At 40.4% G+C, this 21,327-nt stretch overlaps 1 protein-coding gene across 14 annotated transcripts in view; it reads right to left on the bottom strand.

The window, feature by feature from the left end:
* The window catches only part of RYR2 (ryanodine receptor 2), a 249,060-nt gene that overhangs the window by 164,669 nt on the left and 63,064 nt on the right, over nt 1-21,327 (bottom strand). For 9 of the 14 annotated variants that reach the window (XM_083731894.1, XM_083731895.1, XM_083731886.1 and 6 more), the window contains 5 exons: nt 19,869-19,943; nt 18,234-18,312; nt 16,924-17,036; nt 8,896-8,995; nt 7,716-7,812 (listed from right to left, as the gene is read on the bottom strand). In XM_083731894.1, coding sequence (XP_083588020.1) covers nt 7,716-7,812; nt 8,896-8,995; nt 16,924-17,036; nt 18,234-18,312; nt 19,869-19,943 — 464 coding nt within the window. Of the gene's footprint in view, nt 1-7,715; nt 7,813-8,895; nt 8,996-16,923; nt 17,037-17,873; nt 17,898-18,233; nt 18,313-19,868; nt 19,944-21,327 lie in introns of all 14 variants that reach the window. The other 5 variants (XM_083731885.1, XM_083731893.1, XM_083731891.1 and 2 more) reach the window with 1 other exon arrangement.

The raw sequence follows: 21,327 nt of genomic DNA, 5'->3' as shown, positions 1-21,327 counted from the left end.
ATGTTGCCATGGTTGTGCAGGAGGTTTCAATTAATGCTTATTTTCTTGTTTGGACAGTAATTGAGAAGCCTGCGCAGTTCAGATGAAAGGTCAGCTCCAATAAATACCGGTATATTCCTGTTTCTATAATCTCCAATGAAAACAAAAAGCAACCCCTTCTTCTTGCCTGTAATGTTAACTGTCTTGTTACAAAAACCAACTAAGGAGGTGACCAAGCTTTTGGGGGCTGCGTACCACATTGAGCCATGGTCAACCCTCCAAGGGATCATAAGTAAATGTGGAAATGGCTGGAGTGTAAAAGCTGGAGTGGCAAATTAAATTCAAGGACAAATTTGTGGGTAATGTGGGGTCACAAGAACCTTTAGGCATCACGACAGGTGCTAATGAGAGTAGTCAGATTTTTAAAAATTATTATTTTAAAGGATAAACAAGGGAGTTGACAGCTGTAAACAAAAAACCTTTAGGCATCATGGCACCACAGCAGGAGACCTACAGGAACCATCAATATTTTTCTTCTTCAAATAACAAATATAGGGTATTAGTAGACCACAAAAAAACCTCTTGGGCTAACCACCTCTGAACTAGGGTATGGAAATTGGTAATTTGCTGAGAATTCACTACAATCCTATAGACAACTCAACATTTCCCTTGATCTTAAAGCTTCCTATGAGTATTCCTTACTTCTCTGCTGAACATATGCAGTTACACTACTGGGACAGGTATGTAGGAGCCCAGCAGACCCAATCAAATTTCTACCAATTTATTCTGTTGTGGTTAAAAAAAAAAATCATATTTGTGTGATGTAAATTAGGAAATTGCAAAGGCCAGCCCATGGCTAAATCTAAACAAGGAGCCCAGATCACTGAATCTATTCCATTTAATTAAAACAACAAATTAGTTACATGGAATAAAAATTGAATTATTACTTTATATTCCCCTAGCACTAATTAATAACCATGAGGGAAAAGCTTGTCAGAGAACTGCATAGGCTCCAATGCAGATAATTAAAAAAGATACATAAGTTTTTATTTATCAGTACAGAAGAAAAAGGCCTGAATAAAATGCATCTAAGACAAGACACAGTTCCTTTCACGTGTATATGTCTGTCCTACTGAATTCATTGAACTGGTGAGGATACAACTGGGTTCACTACTGCAGTCTTAAATGAAATAGCTACTGCTGTCACAAATACTATCGACCTACTGTGCCATATGTTTCTATTTCTCAGCTTACTATTCCCATTTAGGAACTTTGCAGAAAGTAACAACATAGTGCCAGAGGTATGTTTGAACTGTAAATCAAGCTATTTAAAGTTTTTCATCTGATAGAATATCAGATCCTGCGCCATTACTTCACAATTACTGGTTTCACTATATACTATAGTGCCCCACCAATAGAAACCCAGGCTGCATCTAGACACGTCAAAAAAGCAATTCAGTTAAACGTGTTGTAAACTTCATATAAGGAAAACTAGTTAACATATGTTATAACGCATATAAAGCGCTTTATCTTTACGAATGTAGCTGAGTCCCCAAACTGAACTGAGAGGTTGCTTAGCCCTTTCAAAATCAGAAAGGCAGGGTGCATGCAGAACAGCAGTTTTTCATGCACTCTGTGGTTCAGAAGGTGGGCTACAGCTCACACACATTTTGGTTTATGCCACTGTACAACCTTCTTCAATTTTTCCCTATAAAAAATATCATGCCTCTCATTAAAGAATCCATGCTTTTAAGCAGCTAATCTGGATAGAACCATTGTGCTGTTTCTCCCCCAGCCAATGACTTCCCCTGTCCACCCAGGTTATGGTGTAGTGGTTAAGAGCGGTAGTCTTGTAATCTGGAGAACCGGGTTCGAGTCTCCGCTCCTCCACATACAGCTGCTGGGTGACCTTGGGCCAGTCACACTTCTGTGAAGTCTCTCAGCCCCACTCACCTCACAGAGTGTTTGTTGTGGGGGAGGAAGGGAAAGGAGATTGTTAGCCGCTTTGAGACTCCTTAAAGGGAGTGAAAGGCGGGATATCAAATCCAAACTCTTCTTCTTCTTCCAAATTATGTACCAAACAATCTATACACTTTCTTAATTTATCACTGCAGGATACCATTTGCTTTTCTTCTCAGCAAGGTGTATTTAGATCTAAGCAGGCACAAGTGCAAAATTCCATAGTCTGCATTTCTTAAAGAAACAGAAACCTGTAACTGTCAAAAAAAGGAAACCACATATGCATAGCAATACGTAACAATTAGGCATCGGAGATGAGGGACAAAATGAATTCTGATCGAAGCGAATGTACCTTAGAAATATTCTCAAGCAAACCATCTTTGTCTGACCATACAGACAAATATGCTGCCTAAACGCATTACGACTGTTATGAAATCAAGTGTATTTCAATTAATTTTGACATAGGTAACCTGTATCTAATAAATGAGAGCTTTTTCTGCCAAAGAAAGGCAGGAAAAGGCCTCTCTGTCATTAACCAAATGCAGTATGCTGGAAGAAAAATTGATTCATTTTAGTCTGATAAACCTTTGCACTCCAGGTTGACGAAATATTGTTGTGGTATCTTGTGCTTTTCTGAACCCTATAAACCTGACTTTATTGTTTGCCTATCTCTCATAGCAGCATGTTTTTAAAATGGGGTGGATTTATTGTCAATTTAGGTTTGATTTAATCTCATGGTTTGGGTCTGTCCTCATCATTTAAAAAAAAAATAGCTAAGCAATCCTTCTGTCAGTGTCAAAACTTTTAGCACAATTTTAAATTCAAGAAAAGCTAACATATGAGCACTGTTAACTAGGGCTGCCACCCCACATGCTTCACTTGGCAACCCAGCCTACCCAACAACTCTTTTGCCAACTTCCCTTCTCCCACACCTAGGCAACACCTCCTCACTTTGAACTTTGAATCTGACCCAAAACCAGCAACCCTCCCTTTATACCTCACCCATTCCTCCCCTCACAGATCACCCCAACCCCCAGTCCCTTTTAATAGAGGGGAGGCACTTTAGAGAGGGGTTTGCCAAACTACTCTTTGAAGTGCCTCCCCTCTCCTCCATTAAACATCACTTTAAGAAACAATTAAACATTGATAGAATTAAAGCCACCTATCTACAGACATCCTTCCCCCACCCCTATTAAAACTGGACAAATAATTACAATAAAAACAGCGCAGCATCAGCCCTTTCATTAAAAGCAGTTTGAACAAGAAAGTATTCACTTGCCGGTGGAAGGAAAGCAAGGAGAGACTCAGTCTAGCTTCTCAAAGGGAGGGAGTTTCAAAGTCTGGGAGTAGCCATGTTTAATCCTCCCAGGACTCGTTTAATTGTTTCTTAATGATTGGGTTTTTTCCTAAATTTTAGCTGCTCTTATCTTGAGTCCTGTCAGGGGAAAGGTTTAAGTGTAGCTTGTGTTTATAGAAGACTAAAATGAGAATTCTGACCAAATGCAGCCCAGGAAATAAATTAATTAAAATGTATTTTTGCTCCCTGATAGAAAAACAGGTGGGAGTAACAGAAGATACATTAACTGCTCAAATAGGGAGCTGATCATCCTACCATACTCATCAGAGATATGATTGTAATAGAGCTTTGCAATGGAGCTGCATTTCCATTTTGTGTGTTATTATTTATTAAATGCATACAGCTGTCCATCATTAAACATTCCCTGGGTGACTTACAGCAAAATTATTAAAATATACAGCTATAATTAAAACCAACCAAGAGTAATAATGGACAGCAAAGAAACTTCCTTGAATAGAGACAGCATAAAATAATTTGTAGAACAATAACTAAAGGAGCAATCACTATTAGGTATCATTCTATAACTGAGCCTCAAATAATTTAGGGTTCACATATTTTAAATTGCCCAAACCTTTCTCATGCCATCCTGGTATTTCTTGTCAGCTCTGAAGTGGGATCCGTTAAACTTGTGTACAGTTAAATAAGCATGTGGAAATGGGGCTTTTTTTTTTTATTCCCTGAAATCTATTTTCACTTTTCCTGATGAGAAGAGTACTAATTACTTTCCCTCTCTATGAATTTTTTTATACCACCAATTTATATAGCACTTCTATTTATATTCAGCAACTCAGAAAAGCACTTAACTATCGCTTCCATTTTAAATATAGGGAACAGATAACATGAGATAGCAGCTTAAACAAGCTGGAACATGAACATTCAGTCCACCAAATTTATTGTCATTTAACCTTGCTGGCTCAGAAATGCTGACCTGGCCTGTCCTTTTTCTCCCCTTGAGGTAAAAGAGGAACATGCCATCTCCTGCTCCCCCTACCACAGCCCACCACAGCTTCTGCCACCATTAGAATGTCTCTCCCTTGCTGAAAGCTGGAACATTCCTCAAAGCATTGCTGCTTGTCTTCTCTGCCCTGGGGCAGGAAAGACAAGTGAGAATGACACACACAGGAATGCCCCTTCTAGCTAAACTCGGAGGAGAGGCAGAGCGTTTTCAAAATGAGAGAGGGCATGTTCCAGCAGTAATGGAAGTGGTGGGAAGGGCAGGACACCACCTCTTGCATTTTTTGTTCCCTGAGGCAGGTGCATCAACCTGCATCATTGGTGTTTCCAACACTCTTTAATCAGTGTCATACTAACCAACACAAGTCCCAATTATAACACGTTTTATTGTAATCTTTAGCAGACCTATCATGGCCAATTTCAATCTGGCTGTTTGCCCAGGTTTTGCTCACTCTGGTTGATTACCTGGTTCTGGGAAACAGGTAGGGGTAGTGCAATGTATTGTTTTTAAGGGTGATTTTTGTTTTACTGTTGCACAATGCCCTGATGTTTTATGATATTATCAGTGAATAAATCTGCAAATGATACTGTACTCGGCTCTATTTCTCCACACCATCTGAACCAGATGAAGATGTTTTGGTAAAGAACCAGAACCTGTGGATAGTAATGAGTTGAATGAGGACCAATACACGGAAACAGAATCTTGACAAGACAGAGGCACTGCTGGTGGGCAATTCCTTTGTCACAGATTTGGGTGAACAGTCTGTTCTGCATGAAGCCATACTCACTAGGTTCATAATCTAGGGCAGGGTTCCTCAACCTCAGCCCTCCAGATGTTTTTGGCCTACAACTCCCATGATCCCTAGCTAGCAGGACCAGTGGTCAGGGATGCTGGGAATTGTAGTCTCAAAACATCTGAAGGGTCGAGGTTGAGGAAGCCTGGTCTAGGGATACTCAGCACTGTTTCTTGATGCCTAGCTAGTTTCAGTGATGAGTAATGTCTATTTCCAAATTCAGCTGGCATACCAGCTATGCCTGTTTCTGGGAAAAAAACAAACTGGCCACAGTAAAGCATGCTCTGGTAATCTTCTGTTTAGATTACTGCAAAGTGCTATACGCTGGACTACCCTTGAAACTGAAGGTGATGCAGAATGCAGCTACTAGAGCAAAGCCCAATGTCTGTCTGAAGGAGCGTCTCCACCCCCATCGTTCTACCCGGACACTGAGGTCCAGCACCGAGGGCCTTCTGGCGGTTCCCTCACTGCGAGAAGCCAAGTTACAGGGAACCAGGCAGAGGCCTTCTCGGTAGTGGCACCCGCCCTGTGGAACGCCCTCCCACCAGATGTCAAAGAGAAAAACACCTACCAGACTTTTAGAAGACATCTGAAGGCAGCCCTGTTTAGGGAAGCTTTTAATGTTTGATGTATTATAGTATTTTAATATTTTTTTGGAAGCCGCCCAGAGTGGCTGGGGAAACCCAGTCAGATGGGCGGGGTATAAATAAATTATTATTGTTGTTGTTGTTGTTGTTGTTGTTGTTGTTGTTGTTGTTGTTGTTATTCCCATTTTGTGGAGTCTGAACTGGGCACATATATGGATCAAATTCAAGGTGATACAACTGATTAATAAAGCCCTGCATGGTCTGGGACTGAGGTATTTGTTTTAGCTTCACTCCCTATATCATCAAATCCAAAAATTGGGATCAGCAGCAGATCCTTTTTAATGTCTCATTTTCAGCTGTTGTATGCAGGACCACAATGCAGGACTGGGCTTTCTCTGCAATAGTTCCCCAGCTGTGGAATTCTTTCCACCTGAAGGAGAATAATATACACCAACACTAATGTGTTTTGACCTGTTTCTGGAATCCTATTTGTTCTCCTGAGCATTTGATGATTGAAGTTTAGGCTATCATAGGTTTTAGGATACTGGTGATGGTCTTATAACCAATGGATGGTGATGGTGGTAGTGGTGGTGATTTTCCAGTGTGTTTTATAATATTCTGGTAACCATTCTTTGATTCTTTGTAATGAAGTTTGGTCTAAAAGTTCCATTAATAAATAAATGAATTTAATTAATCTCAGAGTAGGATGTGAAAAGTGAAAGAAAAAATATCTCTATGTTCTTGCAAAAAATATTTTCTGCCCCCCATAGTGACTCTGCTCCAGCTTATTCTCCCTCTATAGATTCCATATAAAGTGACAGAGGAGCTGCTAGAGTATTCTCTCTCTGGTCTCTCTCTTTCTCTCTGCATTAGCAACCCCTTAGGCAAGCCCCAGGTACAATGGGCAACAGAAAAATGACAAAAAAAATAAAATGACACTTCTATTCTCAATAAACGAAAGTATCAAAAATACCAATTCCACAAGCCTTGGGCTAAAGCAAGCTTTATTCATTTCAGTGGGTCCCCTTACTGTGAAGCCCAAGTAGGATCAGGCTCAATTTTCAAGAAACGTATTTGCAAAATCCACCATGTATCTTCTTAATCTACACTATTGTTAATACTCACTGTTATAGAACAACTGCTCAAAACAAGAACTAAGATTTCCATTCATGCTTATGGTCTAAAAGGATATTACATTTAGATTTGGGAACGGGGTCATAAGAAGTTCCCGTATTTTGGTACTTTGGCAATGGCTTCCGAGATCTTGGGCAAAGTCTCTTCCAAGATCCCAGCTCTTCTAGTTAAGGTCCTTCTCAACTGGAAATACTGGGAATTGAACCCAATATGCAAAGCAGGTGATTTACCATGTGCTTTAACCATAAATCCTTGAACAGATTTAAGTCCTCAAACAGTTTTAACTAAATAAAGCAAGGAAGTATAATGAAGGCTTTTGAGTAACCAAGACTGCAACCTGTACAGCTTTAAAAAAAAGAACTAAAGTTGCAATCCTATACTTACCTGGAATTAAGCCCTACTGAACTCAATGGGACTTACTTCTGAGGACAAGTATATAGGATTGCACTATTAGTATTCCAGCCTATGAATTTCTTTGCTTGTTCTGTTTGTGGGACTGTCCTCGGGAAGTGGCACAATGAATAATGCTCCATGATCCACGTGAGCCCCAAATGAAGACAAGCTTGGCAAAAGCCTAGCTTTCTTAGACTTTGGTCAATCTCACACTTACTTCCCCAGGCAATACAGTCCCAAATTCCCAGAGGATAGCAGAGCAATAACAGTTCCTTCTACAGTATTTTACTTTTTTCATGCTGGCGTTTTACCCAGTGACATCAGCTACAGACAAGGGGTCAGTCTGGTCTCAATGCACTTGGTCAGTTGCTAATAGGTCTCCCCACCTCATGGTGCCTGTGACATAGCCCCTTTCCTAGAGCTATGGGGCTTAGGGAGTGATAAGTGCAGCAGTCCTCTTGCTGGTTCCTTCTCAGAACACCCTAGGGTTACACCAAGTGGCCCAGTCCACAGTATCCTGTCAAGACCATCTCTTCCCCCTCCCATCATAAAATTTACCTTCTTTGCTCTTCTCCATGCTCTCCTGAAGGGACAGTCAAACATTCATCCATGTGACCATGTAACAACCGCAGTACATCACCTCCTATCAGGTAACCTATAATTGGGGGGTGGGGGGTGGCAAACATTATGTGTTTTAGGATTAATCCAAGCCCAAAATCTGCAAATATCTACTTCCATTCAATTTCAAAGAATCCCGATAGTACTGGTTTTAAATCCGCACCCCTGTCTCCTAATTTTTTTAGTTTTAGTTTTTTTTTGTTTTATTTGGTGTTAAAAGGGCTATAGTAAGAATAGAAGTAATGGATTCACTACTTACTAAGCCTGTGGGTGCCCTGTGCACATGCAAGGTTTTGCAGGCACTATCTGAAGTCATGTCTAGAATAATAAGTGCAGTAAGTGATCTGTTAAAAGATAGCACTCATCGGTCTATGTGTCAAAAGTCAGATTTCCTGCTTTTTAACAAGGCTACTGGGGAAAGTAGCCATCTTTTAACAGCACTAATCAAGGTTTAAGCCTTGCATACTCTTGGAGAGAATAATCTGAAACACTATTGTGTTTACATTACATTATTGAAATGTAAATGTATGATAAAATCTATAAAGATTATTTGCTTTCAATAAAAGCTACTACCAGATCACGCACAAAACAGAAATAAGAGCTTTTAACAGCATAATTATGATTCAGTGCAGACATCATTAAATATAATCATAGTAAAAGCTATCTGACAAACCAGGAATCCATGGTTTCCCCAAGGTATTTTTACACACTAGTGAAATCAGATATATTGTAAGTCAGCACTAATGTGCACTCCCCCAGTACTGATTTTTGTGACATGTAAAAAAGCAGACACTAAGCAAGATGACGAACGAGTTGGGAGTGGGTGGCTAAGAGAATGCCAGAAAAATCAAAAGCCAACAGAACCACCTGCCTATCATCCAGCGCATTCCCTCTTATTATTTATTCATTTTGCACATTATAAAATCAAGTGTCCTTGAGTAGGACTGATTTTATGACATGCGGCAGTACCATCTGTCTCACTTTCCTCCAATCCCTAAATAAAATAATATAAAGGTCCTGAAATACTTGTTCAATACAGCAAATATCTGCAGGCCATTATTATTGAAACAGCTAACTGATAATACAACTAGCATTAGCATTATTATCTTATCAATATTACCTTGAGCTGCTTCACTTCCTGAACTGATGGGGGCTACACTCCACAGTGTTTGCTGGAAGGCTGCGTCAACTCGTAAGCTGCCATTACCATAGGACAAATGCTGCAAACATAGGAGAAAGAAAGAGCTAATTATTAAACTATACTACAAGAATATACAAGAACCTGTGTTTATCAAATATCATGCGAGTAGATTTCAACGTGTGCAACAAGAATTCCCCTTCCTCTCTTCTCCCTACCCATCTTAGTCACCACCCTCTGCACATGTTGCAGCTTCTCAATATCCTTCTTAAATTGTGGCACTCAGATTTAAAAGCCAAACCCTAGGGGCCAAAGTCCCTTCGTCGTCCCCCCCATAAAACACTTGAGGGGGCAGGCCCCCGCAGTTGATGAGAATTGCTGTTCAAATGGTGTGCATGCACCATGTCATGTGATCAATTATCCAGGGCGGGGCTTACCTGGCCCCCACCCCCAGTATTTTGTGGTCTACTAAGACCACTAGATCACTTTCACATGTATTACTGGCAAGCCAGGTGTCCTCCATCTTATATTTGTGCATATGGTTCTTCCTGCCTCAGGGGAGAACCTTACATTTGTTCTTATTGAAATTTATTTTGTTAGTTTGGGTCCAGTTCTCCAATCTGTTAAGGTCATATTGAATTCTGATTCTGTATTCTGCGGCATTGGATACCCCTCCCAGTTTGGTGTCATCTGCAAATTTTATGAGCGTCCCCTCAATTCCTTCATCCAAGCCACTTACAAAGATGTTGACCCTCCAGCTTCCAACTCTTGATATTGCTTTATTATTTCTATTACTGTGAAGTTTATCTCACTATTCATATGCAGAAAGAAAAAAGCTGACTGTGAAATTAATAACAAATTGAAATTGATGAAAAAATCATTGGAGTTCCAATTAACCGTGCACACATCAACAGTGCTATACCGTTCTCTACACTACTAGACAATGCTCTGAACAGGGAAGTTTCCTTACATACTGATAAGAACGGGACAATCCTGCTCACAAGGAGCTGTGTATAAACACCACAAACCCACTCTGCATCCACACTGGAGTTTCTAAATTGAAACAACAACCTATGAAGCCAAAAGTCACTCAAATGTCTCTGCAGCAGCAAGTCACCTGCATTCAAGCTCAAACCTAATTTTCTTCAGCTCTCTGGCTTGATGCAACTGTCAGTGAATCAGAAAATACTGAGTAATCACTGAATTCATGCTGCAAGTAATAGCTTTCTAACGGCATTTTTATTTGAAGCTGGGGTTACGTGAATCAAAATTTCTGCTAAAAGAGATGCTTTGGCCTAGGGAACTGATAGGAAGCACCAGATTCAGATTAATATTACTTATCAACCATCCTCTGTTGATGCTAACTCTGTACACTTAGTAGTGTGCAGGACTGACACACAAACTAACTGTGCCACTTATATCTTTCTGGCAATGAGGAATCAGCAATGTGTTTATTTTCCAGTTCAGAGGTCTTGATCAGCATTCAACGTGCCAGCTCCCTGTCCTCTGTCTTACTGATGTCACTTCCATTTCCATGCCATGTCGGAAAGAAGTCAGGGTTCTTCCCTAGAAAAGCTGTCATAGTATGGTGCACCAAGTTGTTGAATATCAATCCAGTCTTGCCCATCATAACTCATGAGGCCCCCAGGAATATAAGCAGACACCACTTGGAACCCCTAGTGTTTTTCTGTATAGCCAGAAGAGCCAATTATCTTTCAATTTACCAGGATGTCCTATATTTTATTTATTTATTTATTTATTTATTTATTTATTTATTTATTTATTTTATTATTATTATTATTATCGTCGTCATCATCATCATCATCAATTGCCTACTCTTCAGTCTAAAGTCCCAGGTCAGGTTACAACAATTTAACAATTTAAATACAATGGTAAAAACAGTTTAAAACAAATTACAATAAGAGAAATATGGTGGGTGGGTATGTGGGTATGTGGGTATGTATGTATGTATGTATGTATGTATGTATGTATATGTGCAGTTATAAGCCAGGACTATGCCTTTGCAGCCTTCATTACTACTGAAACAGGCAACAGCTTTAAGCAGCTAGTATTTTGTAGTAAAATCAGAATTCAGTACAAATACTGATGAGACATTCTGAATGCATTGTGAGAAGAATTTACTTCCCGTCCCATATGTTCCTGTTATACCCCCACACCCTATGTAAAATAAACTCATGCTCTGATTGGTGCGCAGAGACAAGGCTGGAGAATACATGTTTGTTTACAAATAAACCATGCTGTTTTAGCATCTGACCTAATGGTAACAGGTAACTGCATTATTTTCATCTGCCTTTGTGTTCTTTACTAAGAAGACAAGAGCCCCATTGGATCTGGCCAAAGGGCCACCTAGTGCAGCATCCTGTTGTCACAGTGACCAACCACATGCCCATGGGAAACTGACAAGCAGGACATGAGTGCAGCAGTGTTCTCCGCACCTGCCATTCCCAGCAATGGGTATTTTATGTTGGAGATAAGCAGTGTCCAGTGCACAGCGGAATGATGAAAAGTACGTGCCAACATGCTCTATATTACTTTATTTACACTTCAAAGCTGGTAATTTACAGAAAAACATTTTCCCTCTGCCGGAGCAGAGAAAGGCATCCTCTCTCCTCTAAAGCACGGAGAGAATCAAACACTGAACTGCAAAGAACAGTGAAAACAGGAAACCAGTGTACGTCACATCCAGTCTCCTTTCCCGTGAGAAAACCCAACAGCACTTGACTGTGGAATGTAAACATTGTCTTGTGACAAGCACTTCGCTGCTCAGTGAAGGAAGCAGAAACCAACATCCTCCCCCTTTCTGTGAACATCACTGGGCAGCGTGTTCGTACAATATCAGTACAAACCCAACTTCTGCACATAGGTACAGTGTTGATCCCTTGATACAATCTTGGACAATACATCAGCAGGAATTTCATTACCTGGCATATAGGACACCGTTACGAGTCCCTTTTGAATACGTTCCCTAGCATGTTGCAACTTTAATTGCAAGTGCTTCGTGCTTTGCTTACAACCTTCAGAATTCAGCAAAGCCAAACATGCTTTGTTGTCCTGGTAAACCTGGATTGGACATTTGACAGGAATTTTCATGTCTTTGCACAATTGTAACAACCATTCACAATCCTTAAGTGAATAAGACAGTGCATTCAGTTCTGCTTCACAAGTACTTAAGCTAACTTTTGTTTGCTTCTTGCATGACCAATCAAATAGACCCTGATTGTACTTATAGCAAACTCCAGACGTACTTTTCCTGTCTGTAGTGTCACTTCCAAAACTTGCATCTGCAAATATCTCAAGACCACCAGACTTCTGATTGTTAAATCTCAGTCTGTAATGCATAGTGCCTTTCAAATACCGCGCTATGCGTTTCAGAGCTTTCCAATCCTTAACAGTAGGATTGTTGACTTGTCTGCTTAGCAAATTACAGCTAACAGCAATGTCAGGTCTTGAACATCTGGCAATGAAGTTTAGCTTGCCTAGCACACTTCTGTACAGTGTAGTATCAGAAAATGCTTCTTCAGTGTCATCTACCTGATAACCTGTTGTCATCGGTGTGTCTACAGGGTTAGCATCCATCAGGTTTAATTTGCTTAACACATCAGCAATTTTCCGTGACTGGTGTACTAGAATGTTACCATCTTGATCTCTCTCTATTTCCAGAGATAGGTAGTTGTTTACCTCACCAAGATCTTTCATGTCAAAGTGCTCTTTCAATTGAGCTAGGGCATTATTGTACATTGTGACATCCTTCCAAAAGAATAAAAGATCATCAACATAAAACAAACAATACAGTTTCTTTTGCCCCTCCTCTTTGACAAATACACATGGATCAGCTTTCCCTTGCTTAAAACCTAGAGAAAACAATACTTCAGTGAGTTTTGTGTGCCAACACCGTGCACTTTGTTTGAGACCATAAAGGGACTTCTTCAGAGCACAAACAAATCCCTGTTTTACCTGTATGCCATCAGGTGGAAGCATATAAAGTGATTCATCTAGAGATCCGTACAGAAAAGCTGTATTCACATCATGGTGACTAATGTGTAGATTCTCCTCTGCAGCTAGCTTGAGCATAAGCCTAATGCTCTCATACCTCACGGTGGGTGAGTAGGTCTCGTGATAGTCTTCACCTGGTACCTGTGCAAAACCTCTGGCTACCAATCTGGCTTTGTGTCTGACTATCTTGCCATTTTGATCTGTCTTCGCTTTGAAGACCCATTTGCTTCCAAGCAGTTTCATTCCTGGAACTACTGGAACAAGGTCCCATGTTTTGTTCCTTTCCAAGGAATCAAGCTCAGCCTTCATGGCATTTAACCATGGCTCAGCTTCCTTTGAATCCAAATCCTGGATTTCTTGGAAACTTGAAGGTTCAAACACCTTCTTGGAGCTTTTAACAGCTGTTACTGCTATCTTGGCAAACTCATCAGCAAATCTCTTTGGAGGTCTGCCTTTTGTGGCTCTCTGTGACCTACGAATTAGCCTTAAGTCTTCAACACTCTCCTCTTCCTTCTTAGGAGAAAAGTGACCTATTGTGAACAATGGTTCCTCCAATTCTTGATCAGAGCTTTCAGAGGGTCGCATAGAGGCTTTCGCACTCTTGAAATCCTCTGAATCACCCGATTCAGTTTCAGACTCAGAATCAGAACCTTCATCAGTGGGTGTGGGTTGTTGCGGTTGCTTTTGACTATCCTCAGTTTCATCACTGTCATCAGGATAACATTGGAAGATTCCCACATTCTCCCCCCACTTGGCATTGTACTCAACACTTCTTGTGAGCTTAATTGTCTTAGAGTCAGTCATCATTATTCTGTAAGACCCTTTCTGATAACCTAGAAAGATACCATGCAATCCACGCTTGTCTAACTTGGAGTTTTGTGGTGAGTGAACCCACATGTCAGAACCAAAAATCTTCATGTGTTTGATGTATGGCTTCTTGCCAAACATCTTCTCATAGGGGGTACAACCAATCGCTGAAGATAACCTGCGATTATAACTGTAAGTGAAACATGAGAGAGCTTCGGCCCAATAACTCTCTGGAAGATTGGCATCATGCAGCAAGGTTTTTAACCCTTGAAGCAATGTCTGATTTGCTCGTTCCGCAAGTCCATTCTGCCATGGCGAGCGAGGACTAGACAAATCGTGTTGAATTCCTTTCTCAGTCAGAAAAGCTTCAAACTGCTGAGAAGTGAATTCTCCCCCGCGATCACTGAAAAGAGTCTTTACCTTCTTACCATGCACATTTCCCAACCAAGCACAGAATTCCTTGAACCTTGGAAAAGCCTCTGATTTCTGCTTGAGATTGTACACATAAATATACCTGGAAAATGCATCAATGAGAACCATGAAGTACCTGTTTCCACCCAAAGAGGGCGCTAGTGGTCCAACCAAATCAGCATGAACAACCTGGTATGGTTCTGTAGCTTGCCTACTAGACACCTTACCTTTCGCAGCCATTTTTACCTTGTTTGCTGCGCATGCCTTGCACTTCATGTGGTACCTGCAGGGTTTAATAGTCATACCTTCAACCAAGGCAGGCATTTTAGATACTGCCTCAAAATGCAAATGACCAAATTTTCGATGAAAATCGTGAATACATTCTGCATGCAAACTTTTGTTAGAACCTGCAATGCAACAAGTGTCATCCTGCACAACATCATCAAAATACAAAACATACAAACGATCAACATATTCAGCATGCAATACATAATCATTTTTCTTTGTGATGATGCACCTTTTGTTCTTAAAGGAAACGTCAATTTTCCGCTCATTCAGCTGTCCAACGCTGAGCAGATTATGCTTGGCATCTGGCACATAAAGCACATCCTGTATCGATAAGTCCAAACTGTGAAGAACAACAGTTCCGTAGCCTTTACTGGGAATTGTGTGGTCATCCGCCTGGTGAATCGCACCTTCCTGCGGTGTAAAAGACACGAACAGTCGCTTATCGTTGCACATGTGGTGGGTCGCCGCTGAATCAACAACGAAGAAAGATCTAGATGTCTTCTGGACCTCTGCAACCTTTGGAGTGAAGCGTGAGACCATTGCCTTGTGCTGCGTTGTCCTGGACACCGGACCTTTGCCTTTGCCTCGGCCTTTTCCACGCGATGAGCTTTCGCTGCGCTGCTCTGTCTTGGCCCTGGGATATCTGCATTCCCTCTTCATATGGCCTAGACGTCCACACGTGTAGCATTTCACTGCCTTCAAAGCTTTGGCGCCATCTGGTGGTTCCACTGCACTATGGGATGACGTCTGTGAAGTCTCCCCCTTGTTGATGCAGCTAGCACCCTGGCGGTCTGCTCCATTCTGAATCATGGCAGTATCACTGGCTACTGTGAGTTGAGCATTTGGCTGATTGGCATCAAATTCCCCACTTGCCTCATCCAGCCTTCTGCAGCTAGCCATCATGACTTTGGCATTAGCCTTCTGCGTCATCTCTGCTGCTTTAAATCAGGCTGCTTTATACATGCTGCGTCTGTGTACAGCTGCTTCAATCCAAAAGCAAATTCAAAAGTACTTTCGATTTCCAGCCTCTGCCTGTGAGCCTGTGCCACTCTGCTTATCTGCAGCTGCTGCAAAACCTCATTCCAAAGGCAAGTTCAAAAGTGAAAGTTCTCTCTGCTGTCTTAAATTCATGCTGCGACACTGCTGCAGCTGCTTTACTTTCGACTTCCCCCAGAATAGCCTTTTGCCTGTGCCACGGCAAAACCGGCTATAAAAGTTCAAAGTCCAGCCATAAAGCCATTAATTTAGAAGCTGGCAGGCTGCCCGGAGCTGTAGCACATACCTCATCAATCATCTTGACGCGCAGAGATATCGTCCGATCCGGCCCTCTGCATTCCGATCCTTTGCCGGCACTCCAATTCTTTGCTCCTTTGTTCCTTTGCCAGGAGCCCGACTTCTGGAGTCCATTCTCAAAACACTGCGTTTTTCTGGGCCCATAACCAAATGTTGGAGATAAGCAGTGTCCAGTGCACAGCGGAATGATGAAAAGTACGTGCCAACATGCTCTATATTACTTTATTTACACTTCAAAGCTGGTAATTTACAGAAAAACATTTTCCCTCTGCCGGAGCAGAGAAAGGCATCCTCTCTCCTCTAAAGCACGGAGAGAATCAAACACTGAACTGCAAAGAACAGTGAAAACAGGAAACCAGTGTACGTCACATCCAGTCTCCTTTCCCGTGAGAAAACCCAACAGCACTTGACTGTGGAATGTAAACATTGTCTTGTGACAAGCACTTCGCTGCTCAGTGAAGGAAGCAGAAACCAACATTTTAGACATATACCACCTCAAACATTGAAGGCAGAACACAGCAATGATGACCAGCAGCTGTTGATAACCTGAATCTTCATGAATTTGCCTAATCTTCTTTTAAAATCACCCAAATTGGTGGTAACCACTATACACTGTTAAAGTGAATTCCATAGTTTAACTATGTGGTTTATGAAGAAGTACTTTCTTTTGTCTGTCTTGAATCTTTCAACATTCAGCTTCATTGGATCTTCACGAGTTCTAGTGTTATGAGAGAGGGTGAAGAACTTCTACTTGCTCTGCACCACACATGTTGTAGCCTTTCTCTATAAGGGAGTTTTTCATCTCCTTGATCATTTTGTTGGACTTTTATGGACCTTTTTCATCTCCACAGTATCTGTGACCAGAACTGTTTCTGTATATGTCACGATAGTGAGCTCCTTGATAACAGCCCATACATTTTCATGCCATATGAACCAGGTCAATGACTAATACGTCATAATAATAATTTTGATTATTTGTACTCCTCCCATCTGGCTGGGTTGCCCCAGCCACTGGGTGGCTTCCAGCATATACAAAAACACTATAAAACATTAAACATGTATGTACTGACTTTCAGATCCAATGCCACATCAGAAACATGGTCTAAAAATTAGACCATGAGTCTAATTAGTGAGTCTATCTCACTAAGCTTTGTTAAGTACCATGCAGTTATTATACTCAAAACATACTTCACTTACCAAGTACCTTTCTGATGAGACACTAACTAGGATGAGATCATCCCCAACACGTACTTTCTCTCCTTCAGAACGCTGTTTGGAAGCAGGGTGTATTGTCCACCAGCATGCCTCACCTACATTACCAGCGATTAATGGAAAAGATGGGCAGAAAAATGTATAAAGCACCTTGATATACATTGTTTCTATTTTTGCATCTAACTGTGGTTTTGGGATGAAGTGACTTGTCATGATTTGGACATACTTTGCTGAAGAATGAACAAGGGATCACAATTTTGTACTAATAAATATTATTTTACTTCAATAGCTCCCCAAAAATAAATGACTAGCCTGCTGACAGTTTTACTTATTTAAGTACATTTGTATCCTGCCTTTTTCCATCATGGAATCCAAGGCAGTATAAACATGGTTCCCAGGTAATGATCAATCCAGGCACTGACCAGATGCAGACCTGCTCAGCTTCAGCAAGGTGTTGGTCTACTGCACCTTTAGATCATACCCTGAGAAAAATTCATATTAAAGACTCCATTGCTCCTCCACAGTTAATTTTCAGCTGTTACATTAACAATTAATTTTTGTCTCTGACCTCCTTTTAAAATTGTATTTTTGAGAATACGGAATATGGAACCAGCTCTATGAAATGGTTAGGATGGGACTTCTATTCTACACTTGGTGGTAGTCCGCACCATTTAAAGATTGCAGAAGTGTGATATCTGCATATAATCAAATGATTCCACATCTCCTGTCAACAAAATAAGAGTCTGCAAAGCAAAAAATAGCAAGTGCCACACTGTGAGTGTTAAATAAGAGTGTTAAATGAATAGTTCTAGAAATGTTGCTGTTAAAATCAAACTGTGATAGGCACACATTCTCCTATTCTGTAGAATGGATATAGTCTTTTAAAATATGCATTCTCACAAAGCTGATAATAAGAAACATGCAACTAAATTCACCTTGGAGAGATGGTCTCCACTGCCCTATAAAATATTGAATGAATTAGCTTTAAAATTGCAAGCAGAACACTATCTGAACAGAAGAAAGTCAAAACCAGTCTCAGTTGAAAGATTCACTAGGGATTCCAAATAATAAATAACTTACAGTGTTTGTATGTTCACATATATTTTTAACAGGAAAGGAACTAGGCATTTGTGAGGTAAAAAAAAGGGGAACATAGAATATTCTAAAGTCTATTGGAACATACAAACAAATGCTGTTAGTTGTATAATACTGTAAGTTTCTGTTGGAAATTTAAACCTATTTCAACTTGCTGCCATATAAAAGAATGTGCAGTTTTTTGCAAAGAATTTATTTACCTGTGGTATCTTCTTGCAAGCCTACATCAAATGCCAGTTTGTCCATTGATGTTCTTGAGGTGGAGAGACAACACAGGTACTAAGAAAGAAGGAAAAGAAAAACTAGTTTTATGCTCCTTATTCAATTTAGACATATAATTACTTTGCTATATAATACTGTGAGGGAGATGGAGCAGCTGTAGATAGGGGCTTGCCAGAAGGGAGCAAGGGCTATTCTAAGGGGACGTTTTTACATATAGAGTGCCAGCATAAACAGAGAGATAGACTCAGAACTCAAGGCTGCTGTGTGTGAATAACAACAGCTATATGTGAGAGACATAGCAAAACCACAAAGCCTGAAAGCAGGAGAAAGTAGGAGAGAGAATGCTGCAAGAAAGAAGCCCAAATGTGAGAAGACATTGCTTTTTCCTGAAGGAAGGGAACATGCTGCATTCTGAGGGAAACCCTTGTAAACTCCAGTTTAAAGGAAAATGCAAATGCTTACTTTCACAGTGTCAACTTGTTAAATAAAATAAGGCAACAACATTACACATTACAAAAAAGGGAGATAGAGGCTGGCATTAAGAATAGAGTTGGTCCATCATCTTGCTCAAAGTGTTCCAACTGAGGTGACCTCTCTCTCTTCCTCCTAGGGCTACCTAAGAACCACCTTGCACTGAGGGGAGGAGCATGCAGCTTGCCTTGCTGTTTTTCTTCAACCATCTTAATTGATGCTTACTGTTTTTAACATTTTTAATGTTTGCCTGCCTGAAAAGCAGCATATAAATATCAGAGATGTTACCCATGCATCCCCAAATTTCTAAGGTTGAGTATAGACTACAGATGAAGTATAATAGATTCAAAAGAAATAAACGGTAGCAGTGAAATCCGATACCATACTATTACAAATGTTCCGTCTGCACAAGCACATTAGCTTGCCAAATAAAATTATCCCCCCATCCCGTTCCCTCACCCCAGAGTTAATTTTGGGAGCACACCAAGGGAACAACCCCACTGCAAAAGTGGAAGACCTTGTGCATGGCTTCCACCGATAGGGTTCGTCAGGTGAATCTCATCCTTTGTATTTGTTATTTTTATTTACAAAAATAAAATAAAATATGTATACCACTATTTCATTAAAAAATGTCCATGTAGTTTACAACAATGAAACTATTACTGAAAGTGAATTGGTAACAACTGTGATAATCTATTGGATTCAATTCTTCAGGATTTCATTTGTGCAGGTAAAATATTTATCAATAGCCTACAATCACGTATCTCTACATGATTTACAACAAAATAAAATACAGGACCTGTATCATACCTAAAATAGTTGACTATCAAAAAAAAACTGACTATCAAAAATACCAGCATTCACAGGATGCTTGTTGAAATGAAAATATCTTCACAGCATGCTGAAATTCATACACAGTTGATATCTGCCTCACCTCCTCTGGGAATGCATTCCATAATGCAGGGGGCATTATAGCCAACACTGATAATTGCACTGGAAAGGAATAGCCACAGAATTCCCTGCTACCACACATACAGAGTATAATCTCTATGACAATTACATACAGTTTCCCCCATCAACCATCAACTGCAGCCCGCTAATTTTGATGCCTCAAAAGAAGACGTTAACATCAGCATACATACCATACCACTGTATGAATGGCGCAGCAATATTGCATGTCCATAGAGGAGCGTTCGATGGCCACCACCTTGAGCAGTCTGCATGAATAAGAGGGATTCATTAGCATGTTGGCATGAAATTGTTCTTTTCTATTATAAGGAAATCTTGATTCGCCCACTGCCCCTATTGTGAGGGGTAAAAATAGTAGTGTGTGTGTTAGGAACACACAAACATAGGATGTTGCCTTATACCAAATCATAGCATTGGTCTGTGTAGCTGAATATTCCCTACACTGACTGGCAGCAGCTCCCAGGGTTTCAGACAGAGGTCATCCCAGCCACACCTGGAGACAATAAGTGTTGAAGCTGGGATCTTCTCCATGCAAAACACATGCTCTACAACTTACAGCAAATGACTTGTAAAAAGAGAAATAGATTTATCAAGCATTCAATATAAGTTTTCTTAGATTTAGATTGTAAGATAGATGACAGATAGATAGACAGATAGACAGACAGACAGACAGACAGACAGAGGTAGGGTGTGTGTGTGTGTGTGTGTGTGTGTGTGTGTGTGTGTGTGTGTGTGTATTAAGATGTAAATATAATTGCCAGAAAATAATAGACAACAGCAAAGCCTGTTAGGCAAGAGACCTCCTTGCCACTCTGTGTTCTTACTAAATTGTAGCACAACCATTCCACCCCTTCTGGTAGGCTAGAATATGTAACAATTTTTGATGCAAGATGGACTTCTGAAGCAGCTGCTCTTCCATAACCTGGGCAGTGTTCCACTACGCTATTCCATTACCATTTGTGCAACCGGAATGCCTATGCAGTCCACTGGACTGTAGTTCATTGTGTTGAAAGCCAAGGGTCAAACACCTATTTTTCATTTCCCCTACCCTCGGGTTTTGTATTGCGCATGGCCAGTGCTTTTTTTCTTAAAAACGTTTAGGGCTACTCTAATTTTCCTACTCATATTGAAATACTTCCTCTCAATGAGGCCAAACCTAGATTCATGAAATGTTTAGGGGTAGTCACATTTAGGAGAGTGCTAGTAACTTAAAAAAAAAAACTTATGGGAACCTCATTTCAGCAATATTTTATTATCTCTGCAATAAGCCCACAAAGGCAATGTACTTTTACAATGAAATGGCCTAGCCTTGGAATTTGCTGAACATCTCTTACCTAACATGGAAAAAAAATATTCCAGAATCCTATCAGTGCATGCCATAGAATGTCCACCCCATACATATAGTATAAACACACAACCATCTCAAGTAAAATAATTCAACACAGGGGGCAATAATTTAAAGCAATTTTGCACTAAGCATCAGGATTCAGGATACTTAAAAAGTTGGTGATAAACAGACTTGTTCTCTCTGCTAAGATAACATTTAATAGGAGATGGAACTCTCAACAGTGGGTGACCGACAGTGCAAAAGCTAGAATGTATATGGAATCTGTCACCATCAACTATACATGC

This window comes from Podarcis gaigeae (assembly GCF_964106915.1).
Source record: "Podarcis gaigeae genome assembly, chromosome: 3".
NCBI classification, from domain to species: Eukaryota; Metazoa; Chordata; class Lepidosauria; order Squamata; family Lacertidae; genus Podarcis; species Podarcis gaigeae.
The sequence above is the reverse complement of the archived record's forward strand: the minus strand, read 5'-3'. Positions and strand labels throughout refer to the sequence as shown.